The sequence below is a fragment of the Platichthys flesus genome, chromosome 10 (assembly GCF_949316205.1).
Source record: "Platichthys flesus chromosome 10, fPlaFle2.1, whole genome shotgun sequence".
In the NCBI taxonomy this organism is placed as follows: Eukaryota; Metazoa; Chordata; class Actinopteri; order Pleuronectiformes; family Pleuronectidae; genus Platichthys; species Platichthys flesus.
This window is the reverse complement of record NC_084954.1, coordinates 19,009,776-19,033,289: the sequence shown is the minus strand read 5'-3', so window position 1 is coordinate 19,033,289 and position 23,514 is coordinate 19,009,776. Positions and strand designations below refer to the sequence as shown.

Genomic DNA, 23,514 nt, shown 5'->3' with positions numbered 1-23,514 from the left:
AATGTAGAAGACGTGCATGGGCCACCTGATGATGGGCAGCTCTGCTTGGTAGCCTTGGCTGGAGACTGGACTCTTCTCCAGGAGAGACCACGTCCCATTACTGGCTGCCAGCTGCACTCGCCGTCTTCAAAAGAGCAGTAGCTGCCATTGAGAAAGTGGCCTAGAGAGAGACAGGAGAGAGAATATATCAAGGGAGGACAGGAGGAGACGATAAGGTAAGGAGGTCATATGAGAATGGAGTGAACACTGACAGTCAAACTGCCAAATAGGAAAAGGACACGGGTGGGTTGGGGAGTGGGCTTCAAGGAGTTGAGTGAAAGTGAAGGCGAAAAGGTTGAAAAGAGAGAGCTTGCAGGGGGTGAATACTAATGGCTCAGAGGTTAAAACTAGAGTTGTGATGCAGTGGGAGATTGGCCTATAATAATAATTGTGTAAGGAGGGGGTGGATGGAAATAGTGGAAGAGGGTCTGAGTGTGCATGATGTGAAACCAATCAACACCAGAAGAAAGGCATGAGCTGGGTAAGCATTTTTCAGTCACTGACTTAGGGTTAAGGTTACAGTTAGTAAAGTTAGTGTGTGTATTTAGGGCACTTATCAAGTGACAAAGTGTTATGGTTTGTATTATGTAGCTGGGACAAATCATGCTTTTGTGAAGCTGTGTGTTTGTGAAGTTGTCTGACTGTGGTTGTGAGGCTTTTTGATGGTTAATACTTAGTTCAAGGGTGCTGGTTAGAGTTAGGTTTAGATCAAGGACATTGCTCATATATGCTCAACCTTAGATACAAGGAACAAAGGGAGCTTTGTGACTTATATCTGTATTTGTTCAGTCTTCTGAAAGCTTATATACTAATGATTCGGACGAAATGGAACAATGCTACCTGCAAAGGTGGGACACAGTTATGCCAAAAGTTCAACCAAGATGACTATGGGACACATTTCAACAAGAAAATAGAGAAGAATCTTTGCAAGTTCGTAAAAGACACTAGAGTCTGGGATCTATATGATCGCCAATCTCGAAGCCCATGGGCACAGAATAAGCCACTGAGGACAATGGCTAATAACTAGAGGCTTTTGGTGTAGACAGCAGATATCCAGGCCAAGACTATATATTCGCTGTGCATTGAGCTATTCTGCTGAGCTCATGATCTAACTTTGTCTGGGTAAAGGAACAAACAGTTACTGCAGAACAACTGGGACGAGATTGGACAGGAATTCAATGTGAGTTGGACAGTAAAGACAGTAGAGCAAAATGGAGGATTCTGCGACAATGCTTTGTTCAAACCCAGAAAGAGTCCATGAGTAAGTGGAGTGGAATGCTGCTGATGGGGTGAATCTTTTGAATTGCTCGCTGCGATGTCTCAAGGTAATTTCAATCGCTCAGCAATGTGCATTTATGACGGAGCCACTTTTGACTACTTCCTAAGAGGTACATTATCACAACCTCATCCAGCATTGGGATGTTTGTTGCTGTCAGAGACTCTCGCCTCTGTGCTGCCACCTCAGGCCTGTCATTAACAAAAGTCCCAACGTAAAGGATGTATGGAAGTGAGCAGTGATGGTTGCATCATTTGAAACTGACGTGTCTTTTTCATAGTTTGAGGCAGTTTAAAAAATGTCAGGCCATTTAGTTGTGAGGGTTAAGGTTAAGGTAAGAGGCTTTGGGGTGTGTTTTGTCAATGTATGCCCTCACAACTATGGAAAGAAAAAACTGTGCAAAAAATCCTCCTTAAATCTCAAGTTTCCTTTGTTTAATGTTACAGAAGAAATCAGATACAGCTCAAGTGGTACAAATATTTTAACAGCCATCCTTTTGCCAAAGGCACAGTTTTCGAGTTTTCCACTTTCAAAGCTTTTACAGTTTATCTCCACTTACAGATAAAAGAGTTGTGTATATTTTGCATGTAAAAGGCCCCATGTCTGTTTATATGTTTAAACTTTTGTCCTTAAATACTTCAACGTAGAAACAAGGACTGGAGTGGAAATACCTGCCACATAAATCAATTAAATAACATGGATCATTTAGAAGTGCCACTCAGTTATTGCAGTGCTATGGTTCATTTTTATGGATTTAAAATAGGCATATTTTTCCCCTTGCACAAATAGGTCAATGACACTTCATTTAAGTTTTAAAACTTGTTGACAGTTTAAGAAAACACGGACGAGTTCTGCATTTTGAGTTCCATTTCGCGGTGTTTGAAATATTTCACCTTATATTTGCTTTATTATCCTCTTATCCAGTGTCTGTGAGCGCACATTGACAATAAGAATGTGTAAGTGCCCTGATAACAGTGTGCTTTTTGGAAATGGCATCATCCAGATAATGGGAAGAATCTGGCCTGGGGAGAGAACATAAAGCAGGTATTCCTCCTGAACAAAAGAAAGTAAAAGCTTTTTTCCTCAATGGCACAAGTTTTAGAAGTATTTTTCATTATTCAAAAGTCTTTTAACAGATATCAAAGATAAAGATCACAAAAGTAACTTGAATAAAAACATCCAAATCACTTTTATTTTTATGTAATATATGAAAAACAAGCAATGCTTTTCCTTACCAGATTAAGGCCTCTGTGGACATTTTGGGTAATAAGTGAATTTTCTGTTCCTCTGTGTCTTGTGATGTTATGAGGCACTCTCATCATTACAAAAAACAGTTGGCTTCACTTAGATCGTCTACTTACGCAGAGACTCAGTGTTATTTATTAGGTAAATGCTCTTAATAAGAAAAGAGAAGTTTGTGATTATGTGATCTGCGACATATCTGTACAGATGTGCCACTCTCAGGGCCTTTTGTATGCCAAGCTATTATCATATCGACTAGTTTCATCACCAAAGATGATTCAACTGGTAAGACAGTATTTTATGAGGAGTGAATAAGTCCGACATAACAGTATCTATTATTATTTAATGAAACGTAACAAGAACGTTACTTACTCTTTATGAATGTTGAGTAGAGTGTCGGTCACCTGACATATTCAGAATGGTAAAGAGTTTATAAAAGCATGTCTATGGTTGAATGTGATAACACTGTCAAATTATCATGTGCCAGAAGCAATTTTCTTTACCTCTTTACCAATGTAAAGAGTTCAGAGAATTCAACGTGATATAATAAAGTACAATTATCCTGTCAAATTCAATATCAGTGTTGTAATGCAGACATTATTATGGTTGCCATTATTGGTTTGTCCGGAGAAGAATTCCCAGGTGAACAGGAAGAGACGTGGTGTAGACTGGATTGTTAAAGTAGCATGATTTAATTTAAATAACCAGTATAGAGAAATATCGTAGCACTGGCCTCATTGTGTAATAATAATTGATATTTTTTCCCATCACAGATAATATTCCAAGAAAAAAATCACTTGAAATTCCTACTTGCATACACCTTTCATGCGAGGCAGCATTTCTCTGTCGTAGCAGGGAAACTGTAGAGTTGGAAAGCAGTGGGGCGTCTGCAGAATTTAGACCAGCTAAGATCAACCAGAGGAAACTGTGACTCAAAGAGCCGAGGATGTGTTTATGCATAACGATGCTGGGGAAAGGATGAGCAAGGGAGATCCACCGGGACTCGATTTCCCTTATATGTCAGGAATCTTTGTGATTGACACAAGCTAAGTTTGTTCCTCCTGCCTCTCTCTACTTTTCCCTGTTAATGAGCCTTGGCATGGCTTATGAAGGATTTAAATAGATCAAATCGGATGAGGATAACTTGTGGATAGATCATAGAGAATATGGTATCAGAGCGGGAACACTATGTGATAAGGGTAGCGGGGGGTAATTGTGGCGAATGATGCAGAGGAAAATGGAATAAACACAAAGCACAGAGCATGGGAGTGTTTTGTGTGAGGGAATGAAAAACACATGAATGTCTCATTGTGGTCTGAAGAACAAACTATGGGTGGTCAGCCTTGTCTTAGAAGAAAGATAAAGGTTATCACTATTTATAGATCAAATTGAGAGACAGAGAGAAACTTGATTCAAAGAAAATGACATCTGTCCTTCATGCATCTGTTCACGTTGAGCATTATAAGAGCAGACAGTAGAAAACGGGTGTGGGCATGCAGAGGAAAAGAGTGTCAGACCTTAAACATTTTCCACAGCAGTAAGCCGGTCCTTACATAAACTAGTGGTCTGGGTCAAGTAATAGGCAACATCCATACTACTACTTTTTCATTTAAAAACTGTTTTAAAACTAAAACCATGTCTGTCTATGCATCAGTTTTTACCTAAATCCATATTAACACACCTGCAAACGTATCATCACTTTCCTACACATATTAACAGTTGTATCATTGTAAAATACAGAACTTAACAGCAGAACAGCTGTTAAAGATAGACAGCAGGGTCAGTAACACGTAATTGATTATCTATAACCATGTTATACAATGGTAGAAGAGGCTATTTCAGATTGTTTTCTTCAAGGGGGGGGTCATTTGATGGTAGGCTGGTTTAAATTCTTTGTGAGTGTCTAAGTCACCAATCAAAAAAAAACAATGCAGGAGTCTTCAAATACAAAAAATGACCATTAGTGTTGCCAAACTACCATTTTGGCAGCTCTAAATGTCTGGAGTAGTATGGACGCCAGGTATATTCAAACCAGAGATGGTGCTTTTCAAACCAAAACGTTTAAATGTAGCCTACGAGTCTATGACTAAACTTCCCATGCTATTTGTTAGTGGTGTAAACACTAGTTTCATAATTGAACAGAATTTACTTATAAATGTAGAATTGAAATAATGTGTAACAGCCTACTTTGTGTTTTACCTATGGCATTTATGCTCAAATATTACATTTTGGCTACACTCACACATGCAAACACACACACACTGACACACACTGACACACACACACACACACACAGCAACACACACACACTTACTACATTCAAATTGAGATTATACCCTAGGGTTGGCCTCTCAGGCCAATTAGCACTGATCAGTCCTTCAGTAGTAGAAAGAGAAACAGGGCATGTCTGGGATTTATACCCTCTCGTTACCCTCTTTTCTCTCAGCTCCAATAGTTAGCAAAGCTATGAGCACAAGGGAGCAGCCATCATTTTAATAAGAGCCACATGGGAGGCTGCTCCTCACCGTTTGCAAAAGCAAATCAATTTGGTCACTTAGATGTGGGATAAAAAACTAAAATCAAACTAAGGCACTTGCAGGGGGATATGACTCTAAACTGTGAGTGTGAAAACAATGTGAAAATACATGCATGCAGGTAGGACTAAAAAGTTATGATCGCTATCGCACGCACGCACTCACACACACACACGCACGCACACGCACAGCAGGGCCTACAGGGACCTAACTTGTGAATAAGATGTCAGCATACCTGGCTAATGCTCCTCCAAGGCTTCCAGAAACACAGAAAACAAATGTGCAAAGAGGTAGAAATAATAACCATGGAATATGTCAAGGGTAAAAAATGCTAGCCAAGCATAGGGTAGCTGCATTACTTTTTTCTGTCTTTGCCCGTGCCTAAGCTCACGCAGATGCTCTGTTGTTGCTCTTTTGGGGATGATGTAACAGCTTCATTAAAGACGACTCACAACGACTGACCGTGTTCACATCTATTTTGATCCATTAATGAATGCAGGAAGGACTGCAGACACATGAGCTTTCCTCTCGCACATTATTATCAACAGTTAGCTGTGTTCTGGTATCATTGTGTACTCACGGCATAGGTCGCCTTCGTCATCGCCGAGTGGACAATCTGTATTGAAGTCACACAGTTTGTCCAATGGGATCCCAGGTCCCTGGTGACAGTTGTACTGACCCTCCAGTGTGATGTTCGGGCCAGGTGAGGATGCTGGACAGATGAAAGGAAGAACAGATGGAGAGAAAGAAGAAAAATAAGAAAGAAAGAGGAAGAAGAAAATTAATCTTCAATGTTTCTTCACAAAGACATCATAGCACACAGCACTACAACACTACAAACCAAAAATGTTGTCACCATGCTGTCTGAGGTAAACTTTCCTGTTTGGAATGCTCGGTTCTCTTGTCCTTTGTTGATGCTCTGGAGCTACTTCAGAATTATTCCTAGTCATTAGTGATTCCCCCTCAAACAGCTCCACAATAGACTGTCACTTTCTATTGTTTGTGTTTTGGGCCATGTGTTCAAAGGTTTGTATAAGCAGTCAATGGTGCAGAGTGAAATGAGATGTCCTAAACACGGTCCAGAGGCTGCCCCCCCACTCTCTCAAACACTGACTGCTACTGAATGCTTGACACATGTTTATTCAATCCCAATTAATATTGCATGTGTCCTCATAGCACTCAAATCTTCCTATCAATACACGCCACTTGCAAAATCTGAAAACATAACTCAATAACAAAATACATTCGAAGCTGAGAATTGGTGGTCTGTTAATTGAACACCACTACTTGTATGTGGTGGACACAGAACAGTAGACAATATACAGTTACTACATGAAGGTACATCAGTCAGTGACAAAAGGCTAATATAACCCCTGCCTGTAAACCTGGTACAGCAGCAGCAGACTCCCTGTAGCATCATAAATAACTTGGCCTCGGACTGCATAAGCATCTGGCTTTGAATACAGTACATATCAATCAGAAAAGGAACACAGGCAGCAAAACAATGACCTATATACTGTAGTAGGCAGCAGAAGGGGAGGGAACACACATACATGCACTGACACACACATACTTGCACGCACCAACTGATATCACTGATCCCTCAACAACTCAATTGGAACCTGGACCATTTGCATACCTATGCAAATCAGAGAGATGATATCTCCAGGTTGAGAAAACTGACTGCACACCTTCACCCTAACCATCAGAGGCTGATCACAGCAGGGAGAACAGGAAAGAGGGGGAAAACTGTCAGCTGACTGGGATCTCGTTTATCCCCTCACCCACAGAGAATAAAAAAGATTCTTATCATTAGTGACTGGCTCTGCTTACTGTAGTTTGTCCTTGATCTGTGTTATGTAGATTTGTTCCTCCGTTCAACTGAACCCGGGAGTCGAAAGTGTGATAACGTCGGAGTCCGTGACAGGAGATGCAGCGACAAGCAATTGTTGTTAGCTGAGCTGTAGTGCTACACTAATCCTACCATGTTTGCAACGAATCTGTCTCCTGTGTTTCAGTTTGCATAATTTTTTTCGTGTGACATGATGGTTTCTGTTTTTCTGTTTTCTTAGCGTCAGACTTACACTGCATTAGGGTGACAGGCTCACAGCAGTACCTAAATCAACACAAACAACTATTGTAGTTTTATGCCGCAGAAGGAAACAAACAAATGATCAAATATTCAAAATGTCAAACACTACTGATCAGTTCAATGCTAATTCTAAACCTGCCTGTTGTAATGTTCTGTTCTCTTGTCCTGTGTTAATGCTCCCAAGCTACTTCGGAATCATTCCTTATCCTTTATGCGTCCTCCCCAAACAGTTCTACAATATGCTGTCAATTTTGATGGTTTGTGTGCTGGACGTTGTGTGCAGAGCTTTTTATAAACAGTCTGTGGTGCAGAGTGAATACTTTGTGTTCATCCTACCTGGTGCATCTGCAATGAAGATTTTGTATTCAATAAAGAAGAGATGTTTAACTCTGTCTGCAGTATGACTGTTAGCACGCTGCCCCGCTCTCACTGACTGCTACAGAGCTCTGGTCGCCTGTATATCCAATCCTTTATTAATATTGAACATATCGCGTGTCCAAATGGCCCCAAACTCGGCCCTGCACTTCCCAGAGCCATGTACAGGGCACATCGGCTTCACTCACAGAAGAGTGAAGCCGATAGGTAGGTGTATTAATACTGTATCTTGACTTTTTTTGTTATGGGACTTGACTATTAGGCTCAAGACAAACACCAGGATGGAACAACCCAAAACCAGAAGATGAATGTACTAATGTCTTATCCCAATTAAGCTCCTATTATAGATAAATTAAGGTGTTCATTCATGCAAGTTCAAAGCAAATAGAAATCGAGATCAGCCCGTATATAATCCATTTCACAAAAAAGCATGCATGGGTTTAATAGATGGAATTAAATATATGTTGTCAGCTGTAACTAAAGCAACAGTCTAATTCATTACCTGCTCTGAAAATATACAATATAATTATTTTCCAAAATAAAGCACTAGGTTCAAATGATTACCCTACAGTAGTAACTGCCTCTGACGCATGGTAGTTGTACATCAATTATTGTCTTATTATTAGGTACTAGAGAGATACATTTTCATAGTTACGCCTGATTTGCAGCAAATTTCACTCCTCTTTTATCATAGTGGTTAATAAACCTTAAGGACCAGGTTGTAAAACTAGCAGCAAACTCTGGATTAGAAAGAGGGGGTGGCATTTTTTTTTTGTGGACAAAAACACATTAGTCTGGGGTTCCCACAGTGCACTATTGAAGCAGGATCTTAATGGCTGCAGAGAGCCACATTAACATGTCAGTGAGTAATCCAGTTAAAATTGTTTGAAAACATATTAGACTGAGTAGATGACTTTGTTAATGAATGCCCTTTTTCATCAGTGCTTTGCTTCACATTATGATTCTTCTTTCAGGACGCTTTACAAAGTAAAGAGCGAACTGTGCATATTCTCACACACATGCACGTACAGTCTCACAGCCAACATTTACACAAGAAAGCAGATTATACCATTATATTCAAATGAGAGTGAGACAGAGGCTTGTTTGTTTATGATTAACTGTGTGGATAAAGATGTGCTATTGCTATGTGTAGGTAGTCATGTTCAACACATGCATTATGCATTCTCTGTGCTCAGCGGCTTCCTCTTGCATAAGTTGACACCGCAAGCGCCACGATTTATCAAAGAAGAAAAGAAAAGTTATCTAAAGTAGCAAGACCTTTGGGCAAGGTATGTAAATGTATCGATTTGTCTTTGTCTGATGACAGTGGAATAAAATGCATCAAACTGGCTTTTTTTATTGAACTCTAATCTTACAGGAGCAGATAAGTGCAGCCACACATGGCCGCTGCCCTCCTGGCCTACCGCAGTTCTTAAATCCCATTTGTCTGATCGTAAAAACAAGTGGGTCTGTGTAGAATGGATTGCCTGTAGGAGCGAGTGAGTTTTGTTATCGGTGTGCTCAGAGGGTCAGTTTGTCTTTGTGAAGGTAAAGATGTATGAGCGGTCAGGTGCTAGACAGCTGACTGAAGAAGAATCAGCAGTTACAAAATAGATAAACACAGGTGCTTGTTGGATACAGTTAAGAAATAACGTGTTTTTCATTTGCGTTTGTCTGTCTATCAGCTTGCAGCAAAAACTGCAGAACAGATTATCACGAAACTTGTTGGAAAAATGTGATAATAGTCAGGGAAAACAGATTTTTGCTCCTGAGTAAATGTTGTGGTTTTTAACTGTCTGAGCAGAGAATGACAAACACTTGATGAACGTTTTACAAATTCCAGGAAGATAAACTGTGTATTATAAAATCCTTACACAAGCTTACACAAAGTAATAAATCGATACAGTATACTTGATTTTTGTTATATTGCTTTTGACAATTATACTGTGATAAATATTGACTATGTTTTATTGGCAGGCCCTAACCTGCAGTTACATGAATTGAGAAATTGTCATGCTACTGTTGAGACACTTTTGCTTCATTCACCTACATGATAAAGAACAGCTTAAACGGAAAGTACAGCATTCAGGTTTGAGCTCAATTAGACCAACTGTAAGCTACTGCACCTGATAAACCTTTGTAAGCTTTAAAACAATTATTTCTTAAAGGTGTAAATGACAAATGTACAGAAGTGAAGGAAGAGATAACAAACCTAGCAGACAAGGAACTAAATAAACCTTTCATCCAGCAACCAAGCAAATCTATTCAAGGATCAGCAGAGAGGCTGGATTCAAAGAAAAGCTGTAGGACAAAAAACTTTTAATTGATGCTGACAGTCTCTCAAGCAATAACAGACTTGAGTGTCAATACAGCCTCCTTTATGTTTGTGTTGTTCTTCCTGATAACATTCTCTATGGAAAAATTGAAACAGTAACTGACTCAGTTTCTCATTACTGCCTACAAGCTCTGTAGGGTTCATGACAGATACGTTTCACTTTAAAATTATATCTTTCCATTGGGTTTTTAAAGCCAGGGTTGCAGTTCTACAGAGACATTTTTGATCTTCTGAGACAGAAATCCTTCTGTTCACTCTACTTCTCACCAGCCACCAGTCCCATTAGTGTACAATGTTCTGCTCAGTAGGATTGACAATCAGTGAATAATTGGTAAAATATGAACACATAGCTGAACAAGAGTCTCTTAGAACATGCAGTATAAGGGCTATTGACACATGCTGTAAAAGCTGGTGTTGCGACTAGTGACATTCAGTAGGTAGAGATATAAGATTTCATCCGTCTATCATTCTTAATTGTAGATGTTAATGGCTGCTTCCAACGCATACTACCCTTCGTAATGAAGAGTCCAGAGTGATCACCTGTACAATACATGACAAGGTAAATGGTAAATTGACTGTGTAAATGGAGAATGGACAGTACAAGCTATATTCACTCATTCACAAACACATTCATACAGCACTGCTATATGAAGCTGCTTTTTTTTTTTTTTTTTAATTCACAAGCTACCAGAACAGCCATTAGGGGCAATTGGGGGATTAGTGTAGCTTCTTTTAGACATCCAATGACCTATGGATAATCTCCTGACATTCTCTGGAGGGGCAATATGCAAGGACGTAAATGTCTGAGTGAGACGCCGCCGAAATTCTCTGTAGTTTCTTGTGCTGGCCCTATAGTAAAAACTAAAAGCATTGTCCAAATATGCAGATGTCGGTGGGTGTGTTGATGACATCGATGAAGGACGCAAAATGAGAAATAAACCGAAACAATACAAATATCTTGAAATGAAGAAGCGGTGCCATACATGTAGAAGACACAGACACACATTTCAAGAGAGCATCTGGTGAAAAGCCGGCGTTACATTATGTCCTGCCTCTGCCTGCTGCACTACCCTGAGCCCTGACCCTGTTCTGTGGACATTCAGTCTAAACTGCTTATCTTACCTACGGACATTTTGGCATCAGGACTAGAAAAGTCGCGGATAGAACCACCACCCTTTTGCTTAACTCTACTTGCCGAGCCACAGCAGCCCACAGCTCCTAAAATAAGGGTGAACATTTCTGCTACATGTTGGAGTTAGATTTGAAAATACATATTTTCTGTGTGCAAATACAATTTTGTCACATGAACAGACACAGCAGACACAATGTTAATGTCCCTAATATCTTACAAATACTTCTTGTGCTGTATTATCAAGTCATCAGTATAATTCATTGCACAAGAAGGCCTAATTATCACTTGATATACAAAAATTAAAGCCATTTGTTACTTGAACAATTCAAATTAACAATTTAAATTGAATTGCTTGAGGTAAAATGCTTTCTTATCTCATCTCCTAATTACAGCCGAGGTTGTTTTCAAGACATGCTTTCACTCAAGTTTAGTTTTTCCTCTTCAGAAAGCCAATTTTTTTCTTCTAGATTACAAACCAAGCTGCACTCATTTTTCTTCTTTTATTCAAGTCGTCTGTTCGCTGGAAAAAAGCACTTTAGACTTCACCCACAAGATCAACAGGGAAAAAATGTCAGCAAATAGAAATAAAACGACAGCCAAAGTCTATGCTTAAACAAATAGGCGGGTGTCTAAAGACTGGAGTGTGTTAAAGAAAAAAGTGATGAAGCCTTGAATAAAACATTTAAGGAGGTTAACAACTGTTGAGCTTGTCAATCATTTAAATCAACAAAAGAGGGCCAGCGGTAAAATATAGGTTATGCTTAGTGGTCACTTAAGCAAATTTAAAGGGTTACCATGTTTTCATGTACGCAGAAGAATAAAGACATGGTTAACATTTGAGTATATTTACCTCATTGCATCATCCATATCATGTTTTAAGATTCCACTGATAGAGTTGCCTCACTCTGTTTCATATCAGCAGATCATGCAAAGCAGTTTGTCTCATCATTTGAATATGATCTTTCGCTATGGTTTGGTGGAGATTTCAACACAGACTTTTTAAAGTTGAGCTGGAGTCATGTAAAGGGTAGTGAAAGTAAAGCATATGAGTAAGGATGTCAATGATAACCTTCAATCCCTGTTTTTTCTCGGGAAAAACACAAAGAAACCTCTGAAGATTTGCCTGGTTGGAGATCTGCGTGTGCCTTGTGGGAGGAAAGCGAATCAGACAGTGAGGAACTACGCAGAGAATACAAATTAAAAAAAAGACTCTTACAGACCTGACTTAGTCTAGCATTTCATTTAAAAGTACTTAAAAGTAATTTGTTTACATCCATTGCTTTTATTAATTAATCTTACATTCTGTAATGAGGTGCTGTCCTCTGTTGTGGGGTAAAAACCCTCAAGGGGTCCAAGAGAGGGCTGCTTCTCTACCCTGCCGGCATAGTGTAGGCAGAATCCAGGGATATTCATGGAGAATTACATTGGCTGCAATGCTAAAAACGAATGACGCCGAGCTTCCCAATGGACAGTGGACAGGACAAGAGGTATTTGCTCATAAATTAAATTAACTGCACACAGGCACGCTCGATTGGTCAGAGCTCTGCCCAATCACTACTGCTATCTGTCATAATCACTGCTGCAGAGAAATAGGCACACACAGGAGCAGATGGGCAGAGGCAAAAAATACCTTTTAATGTCTATTCTACAAACCAATGGATGGTTTTTTCATTGACATAAAGTAAATGATTTTGTGTTGAATTAAGTATTTTACTTAATTCCACCATGAACATATTGACATTTTGTATAAGTGACTTTCTATAATGCTCCATGTAGCCTTAGACTAAGAGTCTGCACATTTGCATTGAGCTAAATGCTGACATCAGCATTGCTAACACGCTCAGACCAATGTTCACAAGCTGATAAGCATGTACCTCTGTTAGCTTGGTTAGACTTTGCTTAATTATTTACAGCAATTTGCTAATTAGAAACAACCTAAAAGCCGATACTGAATCTTACAGGTATTTTCATCATTTTTTTAAAAACAAAAGTCAGATAATTACCAAATGCACTCATATGAATAGCATTACTCACTGTATGCTATTTGATTACAATACTTTGCATATTGCTATTGTTAAATTCGTATCAAATATGAACTAAAGAAGCCACCAGCAAACGTGAAGCGAGTCATCAATACTCACAGAAAGATGAAGAACATTTTTATCCATACACAAGAGATTGATGAAATAATCAAAAAAATGAATGAAATACTGTGGAACTAACGTGAACTCTGAAGTTTTTTACAGCTACGTCCGATGTGGGGGGAAATAATGTTAAAGACCATGGAGTCGCAGTGGTAAGATTGGTGTTAAACCATTTAAAACACTAAGGAATAAGGTATGAGTGGGAGAAGGTGTGGGGAACAAGGAAGAACACAGCTAATAGAACTGAACATCGCTATGGTCATAAGTGTTCAACTTGAAAACACTACATTATCAAAGATAACACTGATAATACCGATAGAAATTAGCATTTCACAGCAAATAGATGAACATATTATGTTGCATACTTATCTGTTCTGTTTTAACATACTTATATGTTTTGTATACTTCTATGTTTACACCGGGGATCAGAGGGAAACTGCATTTCAATCCTGTCAATGTCCTGTACATACATGTATGTCAGAATTGACAATTAAGTTGAAATGTTCACACATTTGCATGTATAAAGTATTCTCAGTAGATGAGCTCCTAAGCTATCTTTATCAGCATTACATTAGTTTAGCTGTTAGTTTAACTGTCTGTTTTACATTAAATAGGAATAAACTGAAACAGAAATAAAGAATAATAACAAAAGATGTTTGATGCCGGTCGTCACTAGCGAAATAAAGAGGACCTAAAACAATTACTCAAACTGAGCTGTTCTCTATTTATGTATCTGAGAGTGAATATTTAAAAGTAATCTGTGATTCTGCTAACATTCCACTAGGGTTAAATTGTAATCTACAGGAAACTGTCACAGCCTCTTTATATAAAGTGTATGTTTAATAGCCACACATTAGACCCCTAATGTCAACAGTTACATTGATAAAACTCACTAAGTTAGTAACATAATGTTAAACTACACACAGTAGCTTCAGGTACTATGAAATGAGCATTAAGCAAAACATGTTAACTCAATGTATGGAAGCTAACATTGTTAATCATTGTCATGGAGCTGGTCGAGGTGGCAGTGCAGGGTCCTTTAGCTCTCAGCCAGTTCCACCCTTTAGCTCCATCCCAGCTCCACCCTCTCATCCAAACATGTTCGCTTTTGTTTTCAATTATCAATCGGGCGACGCCGAAACAATGTCAAATCTTGGGCTTCATAATCTTAATTTACAAATTTCACAATGGGTTCCCACTGGCATAAGTCCCAGATTTTGTCACTGGGAAACAGCAGCACCCACTGAAATGACAGAAACACTGTGTTGGTAGTTATTGGTTTCCAGAGACAGCAGCCGCTTGCCGCTTAAAGTGCATAAATGATTGCAAGTCCAAGTGTTCTGAGATCAAATCTAAACAGAGCTATTGCTTCCACTTAGATATCGTCTAGCATTCATTTTTACCATTGACAAGTCAATCCCTGCTTGAGTTGCTTGCCCTGAGAGCACATCACCTGTAGCAACCACCACAGAGTATAGTGCGCTCGATAAATCTTGCTTATACACGTCCGTTTTACTTTGTTTGAAAAACATTTATATAGCTATATGTATTAAAACTTTTACGGAAGACCGAGATTGAAACTAGTGATCTTACCCTTTAAGCTAGTTTTGCTTTTGTCTGCACTTTGTGTGCAATATCAAAAAGACATTTTCGTGCATTGTCTTGCTTATGAATAAAAGTATTTAACAGTGTATTTTCTCACCTTTGAGGCTTCTTAAGTGACCAAAACTCCGTGTCTATGAAACTAAGTAAAAATTGTGACTGACGTGTAATACAGAGCGGCCTTGACATCAAAGCATCTGCCCCATAGGCAGCTCGGTTGTGGTGAGATTGCAGCCTTTGTTTTGTTTAACACCATTAGCATTATACCAGAGCTTTGATTCCTCAGTGAAAATGTATCCTTCATGTTTCATAGTTTTGTTTTGGTTTGATGACAGTGGAGCAGGCTTGGCGTCAGTGCGTTCAAAAAATAACAAAGAGTAATAGACTATCTAGGTTCCTTTTCCTTTGCTACAAAATATAAGGAATTATAGATATGTTAACATCTCTGACTTCATAATTACTTGAGCAAATATTAAGCTTTATTGGTGAACTAATAGTAATATTGCATCATAGTAATATTTGGTGGGGGACCTCCATAACCCTAAAATCAGCCTGAAGGTTGCCAGTCTCTCATCCATGATGCCTCCTGTTCTAGCACTTCCCAGAGGTGTTACATTATTCAGTTCTGGTGACTAAACTCACTATAATGTTTATGAAACCAGTTTGAGACAACTTTTGCTTTGAGACATGATGAATTGTTCTACTTGAAAAGATGGTAAGTTGTGGTAATGCTTATCAACAATACTTAGATGCTGTGGCTTCAAACCACAGTTGATTTGCTAAAGGGCACAAAGTGTGTCACGTAAAACACTGTCACACCACCTTCTGGACTGTTGCCACAAGGCAGGTCGGGTTCATGGATTCATGCCATTGATGCCAAATTCTGACTCTCTATCATCTGCAGGCTCAACACAAATCCAGAATCATCACCAGTCTAAATTGTTCCAATCTTCAACTGTCCAGTTTCACTGAGCCTGTGTCCACTGCAGCCTAAGATTTCTGTTCTCAGCTGAGAGGACTTGAAGTTGACATGGTCCTCGGCTGTTGTAGCCCATCTGCCTCATGGTCCAATGTGTTGTACACAGATCTGAGCTATCTGAGTAACTGTCTCTGTCACCTCAAAACAGTTTGACATTCTCCTCTGGAATCTATACTCAACAAGGTATTACCATTCACAGGACTGATGCTCAATGGATGTTTCTTGTTTTTCATACTGTTCAGAGTAAAACCTCCAAACACGGCTGAGTGTGAAAATCCCATCAGATCAGCAACTTCAGAAGCAGTCACACCATATTGGACAGCGCCACATGATATCATCCTGTCAGGAGGTGGAACTGTCATAACAAAAGGTTGTCATCGGTTAATGGGCCGACTGTGGCTGAGGGGGTAGAACTGTGCCCTAACCCGGTCGCTGCTGAGTTGGGCCCCATTCTGCATACACAAGTGTCCTTGGGTAAGACACTGAACCCCAGATATTGCCCCTTCTCAAATAGCTGCCCATAGATGCACAGTATGAATGTGTGTGTGAATGGGTTAATGGTAGAAACTGTACTGTAAAGCACTTTAAGTGGTCGTTAAGATTAGAAAAGGCTTTGTAGAATCCAGACCATTTATCTATATAAAGCTTTTACCAGCGTCAAACATCGTTCATGCCATCATCAGAAGTAACAGAGATCACATTGTTCCTCACTCTCATGTACGATACGATCTTCAATTGAAGTTCCTAAGCAGTTATACATTAAACGGTTGCCACATGATCGGCTGATAGGAAAATTGCATGAATATGCATGTGCACAATAGCAAATGAAGACTGAGGGAAGTAAAGCTCGTAGAATAATATTTCTATAATAGCTCCTATATATCTCTGTAAACTGATTTAGAACCAACGGAAAAATGATGCAGCAAACATCTGATGCTACGTAGTAAGTTTAATATACAACATTGTTAAGCCTGTAATTTCAATCAAATAGACAAAAGCGACTTAATGAACGGATCAAATTATATGTAACATTATTTCATCTAAACATTTAATGCAGGGAAATGTGTCCCCTTCAGAATATAATGAGATTTAAGGTTACTGTGTGTTTATGACTGATTTCCATTCAATGATGCTTTAAGTGCATAACATCCAGAAATTCTCTCCTCCCTGCCAGGTCAGGGTTGATTTAGACATCTGTTCCATTTGGCATGTGTATGCTGGGAACACTCCACTCGGTGCCCTGGGCCATTTAACACTTGCACAATATCTTAAAATGAAACTGCCAGATTGCCTTGGAAAAGTGCTGGCAACAGAAAACTAGTTTGTGTTGAGGGGACGCTGCTCGGGGAAAGGCCTAAGGCAAGAGATTAGAGGTAGAATGTGATGAGGCTTAGCCCCGCATAGGGCTTTTTCCTGGCAGGTTATATTATCTGTTAATTGATGAGTTGTGTTTTTCACTTCAACTCCTTTTGAAATTGGACATTCTCTTTGGGATAACACTTTGACCTCCATCATGTTTCCAAGGGACAAAAAAGTGTACAGTGACATCAGAAGATCCATAAATCTTTGCAGTAAAAAGACAAAACATTGCCCATCGAATTACCTTCAGGTAAATTTGGCAGGTAGGTGAGAACTGCTGATTTCCCTCATGGCTCCTAAAGGCTGTGGCCTAAAATTAAAGAGGTCCTCCTTTTAACGTACTTACCCTAATGTTCTTGTGAAACAAAGTATCTGATCAAATTCCTTTTTGGTTCTGTTCTTTTAATCCAGGCCTAGTAAGTTAAACACTTCCAGAAAATATAAAAAAAACAAACGAATGATTGAATTGGAAAAAAATGACCAGTGTAACGAACTAATAAATACCTCTTTTACACCAACATTTGTAGAAATACGCAGGTTTCCTTTCTGTGTCTTTTCTTCCCATGTGTCACATTCAACATCACAAACGCACTCAAAACAAGGTGCTCTCTCACCTCCTTGTGTTGCCAAATTAGTGTGTTCATCAAGGTGTCACTTTTCCATCACTGTCGATCAGAGCCATAGACAGTAAAAACCTGTGTCTTCTGCAGACTCATTTGACCCAGGAGTGAATACTGATCGACAAAAGCTGTTTTTTTGTGGGTTTTGTTTTTTTCCACCAGTGGAAAAGGGGCATGCATTGTAAAGCCTATATTCTTTACAAAATATTTCACTGTCAATGTGCCTATCGATTTTCTGCAGAATAGGAAGTAAACAGTAAATTAAAATAGGACTTGAAAATAATAGAAACATAGATTTTTACCTCCAAAAAGGACATTATATGTTGTTGTATGTAAAGAACGCATTCACCTGTAGAGCAGATTCAATTAAGGGGATGGATCCAGGATTTATTTTTCATTTTCTTTAACGTTGGGAGATGTTTTTGACATTTTGTGAATTGCTGCAGAGAAATAATGAGAAATAATGCAAAGACTTTGAAGAGAAAAAACAGATATACTAAGAGGGATGATATCTATGAATGTGTGCACTTGGTCTGGCTTGATTGAATTTAAGGGGACTGTTGGACCTTGACTGAGATATGCGATATGCTGCTATTGTAGTTCTTGATCGGGTTGTTTGATAAGTGCAAATTCAACGTGCCGTGAAAGTAATGATGGTACTTTCTGATACTTTGAAAGTGTATCTGCTTCCATAAACACCTTGTTAAACATAGTGTATCATTATTTCACAAATAGTATAGTTACACCTTCTACAATAAAAAAAGGGCTTAGTTATTATATTAAGCATTAGTTTGTTTTCTTTTTTAGTTTACAGATGAAATTGACTTCACATCTGTTTTCTATGCCCTAAATTTAATTAAACATTATATTTAACTGCATTCATGTTTTTTTATTGAGAGAAATAGACATTATATCACTTGCTCTGCAGGAACACAGTTGGATTTTATTTCCTAAGGGGCCTGCACATTGGCCCTGTTTTAATTTAACTTCTTCGTTTTAATGCTCAACGGTGAATTCAAATGTCAGCATGACCTATTGTACAATTCATTTGGCAAAGGTGGAAACACATTTCGCTTGTAGATATAATATATTATTTTCAAATGTTGAAAATACATTTAATGTTTCAGTGAAGAAGAGCTAACTCACAGGTTGGGGAGGGGGCAGAGAGAGAGGTGGAGGGCAGCACTGCTCTGTTTCTAAACTTATTTTTTTCAGTACCTTACTCGGAATACACTGAATTACATGTTCCTGCAAATCATACCACATTTCCTGACTGATCATTCTAAGCATTTTGTCCACAAAACAATAATATGTGTTATACTATATAAATAGTGTTTACGGGTGTTTATATAACACTTAGGTCTAATTGAACACTCAAAGCTCTTCACGGTACAAAATAAATTCACCTAGGCTCATACAGTGCGTCAATTCAGCCCTTTTTCTTTCACACACCATTCATGATTTTTCAGCACAGCCGACAAGTAGGGGTTTAGTATCTTGCCCAAGGACACTTCAGAATATAGACTGGTGACGGGGATCGAACCACCTACAATCTGGTTAACGGACATCTACTGAGCCTCACCTGTCACAGTCAAAAAGAGTTTTGGGGACGAATCATAATATTTTAAGTTTCAGTACAACATTAAATATCAGTGTAATTGATTAGGAAAAATGATTCTCACTTTTTCTGTAAACTAGGAAGCACAGCACAGTATCTGCACACACTAGTCCCTAACCCTAACCCGTCTCTCTATAGTTGTGAGGACACTCATTGACATAATGCATTACCTAGCCCCTTATCCTAACCTTAACCATCACACCTAAATGCCTAACCCTAACCCTAAAACCAACTCTTAACCCTCAAACAGCCCATTTCTTTTTTTAGGACCAGCCAAATGTCTTCACAATGATGGTATTAAATAAAATTTGTCCCTCGTAACTATAGATAGACACACACATGCACACACGCACATCCACACACAACCACAACCACACACACACACGCACACGCACACACCCACAAACTGCTGGTAAACAAACAGACATGTTTAAAAAAACCCTCTCCTTGTTGGAGGTAGATTAACCCAGAGGCTTCTATCAAGCTAATGTTCATTTTAATGAATATCGATTGTAAGGCAACAGTTTGAGCCTTTAACTGAAAGTTTTCCAAGTAGAATTCATTTAATATAAATATTTGTTTACACTTGATTAACATGTTTCAGTCCCCCCACATGCACATCTATAGATTGATGAGCACTGGCAGAGCTGATGTTTCTTGACAGGACTAATGTGGAAACAATGAAATCAGTTATGCTATTATTGCTCGGTCTTACAGGCCACTGAACGACATCAGTAAAACCTTTTGCTTGATTTCTGACATTATGTTCATCTCATAGCACCCCCTCTCTGCTGTAACTGTGTGGGGGGTTTATCTCTGTCAAAAATATGTATTTTTTTATCACCTTGGGCTTTTTATCCAATAACACAAACTCTAGGGATGAATTCGTTTTATTCATGCAGTCAATTGATATTAAATTAAAGGCTTTTTTCTCCAAATCAACATCAGCCATCCATCCACATGTCCAACAATCTGTCCACTCCACCGGCTTTCTCTGAACCCATTTCCCTCATTGCCTCTACAGGGCCGTGTGTGATTGATGGGCCTGGGGACACCCTCACTCTGCTGTGTACCTAATCGCAAAGTATAGACCAGCTGTAACGCTCCATTAGGGGCCCGCAGCCGCATGGTGTAATGGTTAGGGAAATGGGGTAGGCAAGGGAAGGTCACTGGTTCACATTCCCACAGGGGTTCACTGCCGCCGCCTTGTCGCCAATTGGAAAAATGAATTGCGACACTTTGCAGGGTGATGCATGAGCAGAAGTACCGAAAATCCTCTTCAGTGGACAAACATTTTTACAACTGCAAAGGCGAATGTGACCTTCTGCCTTGCCACAGTACAATGAGAGAGGCAAAGTCAAAACTGCTATTGACACAATCTGGTAATGAGCTTGTCAGTCAACACATTAGTCTCTGTTTACTTCCAGGAGTGAGACAGTAGGATTTGAAAAGTGCCAGCGACAGAGTTGCTGCTCTTGAATAATTAGGTCTCTGTACAGCTATGCCACGACCATCAGAGAAATACTGGTAGAAGGCGGGATTCTAACATCCTGTCGGGAAGGATGAGCACCACAGAAGCAGCCACACAAGTCACTTTAGGGGCAACAAATTGGATTGCTTGTTGGCCCTGTGACTGATGAGTTAATTAAAGTGGAGGGGTATGGAGGAAGAAGTCAGACACTCCTCCATTTATTTTTCCTGTATTGACTATATCTCCACACACTTCACTGGGTTGAGTAATCGCCACCTCTCTGCTCAAGCAAACAACTAAGAGGGAGGAAAGGGACATTGTCATTGTCAAATTTGATCACACTGAATTCATCTAGGTAAAGACAATTGTGAACCAGTGAGTGTGGAAAATGTTTGACTTCTGACGATTGCATGTGTCATGACAGACATCTTCAAAAGACAGCTGTCAACAACGCACCACATGGAGATGGAAATTAGATCAATTATGAGCATGTTTTCTCTCTCACGCTGATGTGGCTCAGGAGGGAGAGCGGCTGGTCCACAAGGGACAGCATTTTGATCCCTCGTTACCCCTTTCCCCATTCTGCTATGAAGCACTACATTTCTGCCTGTGAGAGCAGTGTGTGAGCAATGTGTGAAAGAGACAGTGCTGCACTTAGATGCACTGCATGACTATGTGTACGAATGGGTGCAAAATTGAACTGTAAAGCCCTGTGAGTAGTCATCAAGCTGAGAAAAGCTTTGTATAAAAACAGATCATTACCACTTGGGAATCCAAATTATGCGTCTTCATGGAAATCTGTTATGCAACCTCCTCATTTGGAAAAAAAACAACATTATATGTCAACAGAATTATAGTTGCCTAAATTAAAACTTCAAATTATATCAACAAGATTAATGGCACCAATTAGCTAATTTTACAGTACTGGGACAAATAAAGCAAACAACTGCCTTTGCCAGCGATTGAGTCTGGGAGTCTTAATCGAACAGCCTGGCTTCGTGTTCTGAGCAAGGTAGGAAGAGTGGTAATTTGAGCCCAGCCTTGTGACAGGTGCTAGAGGGGAAAGTGGGGGAGGTTTAGAACACCGCGAAATGTGGTGAGGCTGCACGGTGAGTGTGCCGAGACGGATTAAGGCTTAGTTTGGGCGTGGGATGTGTGTGGTGGGTGTTGTGCTGGGGACTCAGGTGGTGCCTGAGGAGAGCACGGCACGTCTGCATGTTTTTTTTTTTCTCTCTGCTAGCCACAGCTTATGTGCCGCCTGGTAAAGAGGAACATAGTGAACCCAGAGAACAATTATACACTGTTCAACGGAGGCTGGATTTGCATGAGCAATAACGGCTGCTCGGCTCCGTCCTTGCAGTGACAGAGGAGACAGTTACACAAACAATCGCTGGATAATCATTAATGCTGTAGTGGAACTGATGCAGATTTGTTTTTCTGTGTTTTTCTGTGTTTTGTACTTTTGTTAGAAGCTTTTCTCCTCGCGCAAAATGATTCCGGTGATTGTTTGGGGAAGTGACTGTTCCCTCAAACCTCACTTTGTGAATGACTATTGGATCAGAATATAGATTTTGGTTGCAAGATTTGAACAAAGTTTATGTCAAAAGTTCATAATTGAGGGCTAGAGAAAGAAATACAAGATGTATGTGCATGCAAGCTCGATGGAGCATGGTGCATTTTAGTGCATTTAATTGTCCCTATCCCTGTCATTTTAATAACTTACCCTATCTTTCTCCATTTTCCACACTCACACACATTTATCTAGATATTTGACAACCAAAACCAAATCATGTTATGGGGAAGTCGAGTGTTGCCGATTACTTATCAGGTTGCTGGGGTCGGCCAGCTGTGAGAAACTCATCTGCATCAAATGATGAATTGTTCCATGTAACTAACTGCTCTGACCCGATCTCCAGTACGACCCATTTGAATTAAATTTAAAGAATTAGTGCTAGGAAACTTTCCTAGAAAAACAGATTTTCTTCTCTCATTTGAAATGCTCGGTCAAAATAAATATTGACCGAGCATAAAAGCTAGTTCACTGTTGCAGAGCTCAAAGAGACTCACCCTCTATAAAGGTGAGGAGATTCAATTTGCTGCACTGTGCGCATCGCAGAGGCCTTGGGGAACGATCACCTATTTTTGAAAAGCTCTGTATGGTTTTATAGGAAAATGCAATCAAAAGCGCACTTGAATACTTTCCAGTATATATGTAGCATAACAAGCAGTGGGATAGAGTGGACTGTAAAGAAACATTGCACTGGTCCGTCTGCCAGTCCTTTGTCCGAGTGATCCGCCCAAAATCTCCGGCCAGAAATCAGGGCAACTGAGGATGACAGTAGTTGACAGGAAGAGGAGCAATTGTTCGAGTAACAAGCCAATAACAGTCCCAGGCGTCCAGTATATCCAGGGGCAGAAGTTTGGCCACTTTCTTCAAAACAAGAAAAACAAACTAAAACTAACTTTTCTAAACGTTTTATATTCTGTGTTTAAAATGACTTGAAACGCTAATAAGCTCCAAAATATGGCCACATGTTTTACGTAATAATCTATGTTCTGATCAGTGTATTTTTTAAATAATTCTATATTTCTGGTATCCCCTTGAAAATGTGTATATGCTAACAGCTGCCATGGGACTGAGGGTTGTTTTTCAAGGAGATTGGTTTTATAGTTCATTCCGTAAGTTCTTCTCTGTA

At 39.5% G+C, this 23,514-nt stretch overlaps 1 protein-coding gene across 1 annotated transcript in view; it reads right to left on the bottom strand.

Moving 5' to 3' along the window:
• The window catches only part of alk (ALK receptor tyrosine kinase), a 330,599-nt gene that overhangs the window by 52,498 nt on the left and 254,587 nt on the right, over window positions 1-23,514 (bottom strand). The window contains exons 6-7 of the mRNA XM_062398186.1: window positions 5,672-5,803; window positions 26-160 (exon numbers count right to left, since the gene is read on the bottom strand). Of these exons, the coding sequence (XP_062254170.1) occupies window positions 26-160; window positions 5,672-5,803 (267 nt within the window). The remainder of the gene's footprint in view (window positions 1-25; window positions 161-5,671; window positions 5,804-23,514) is intronic.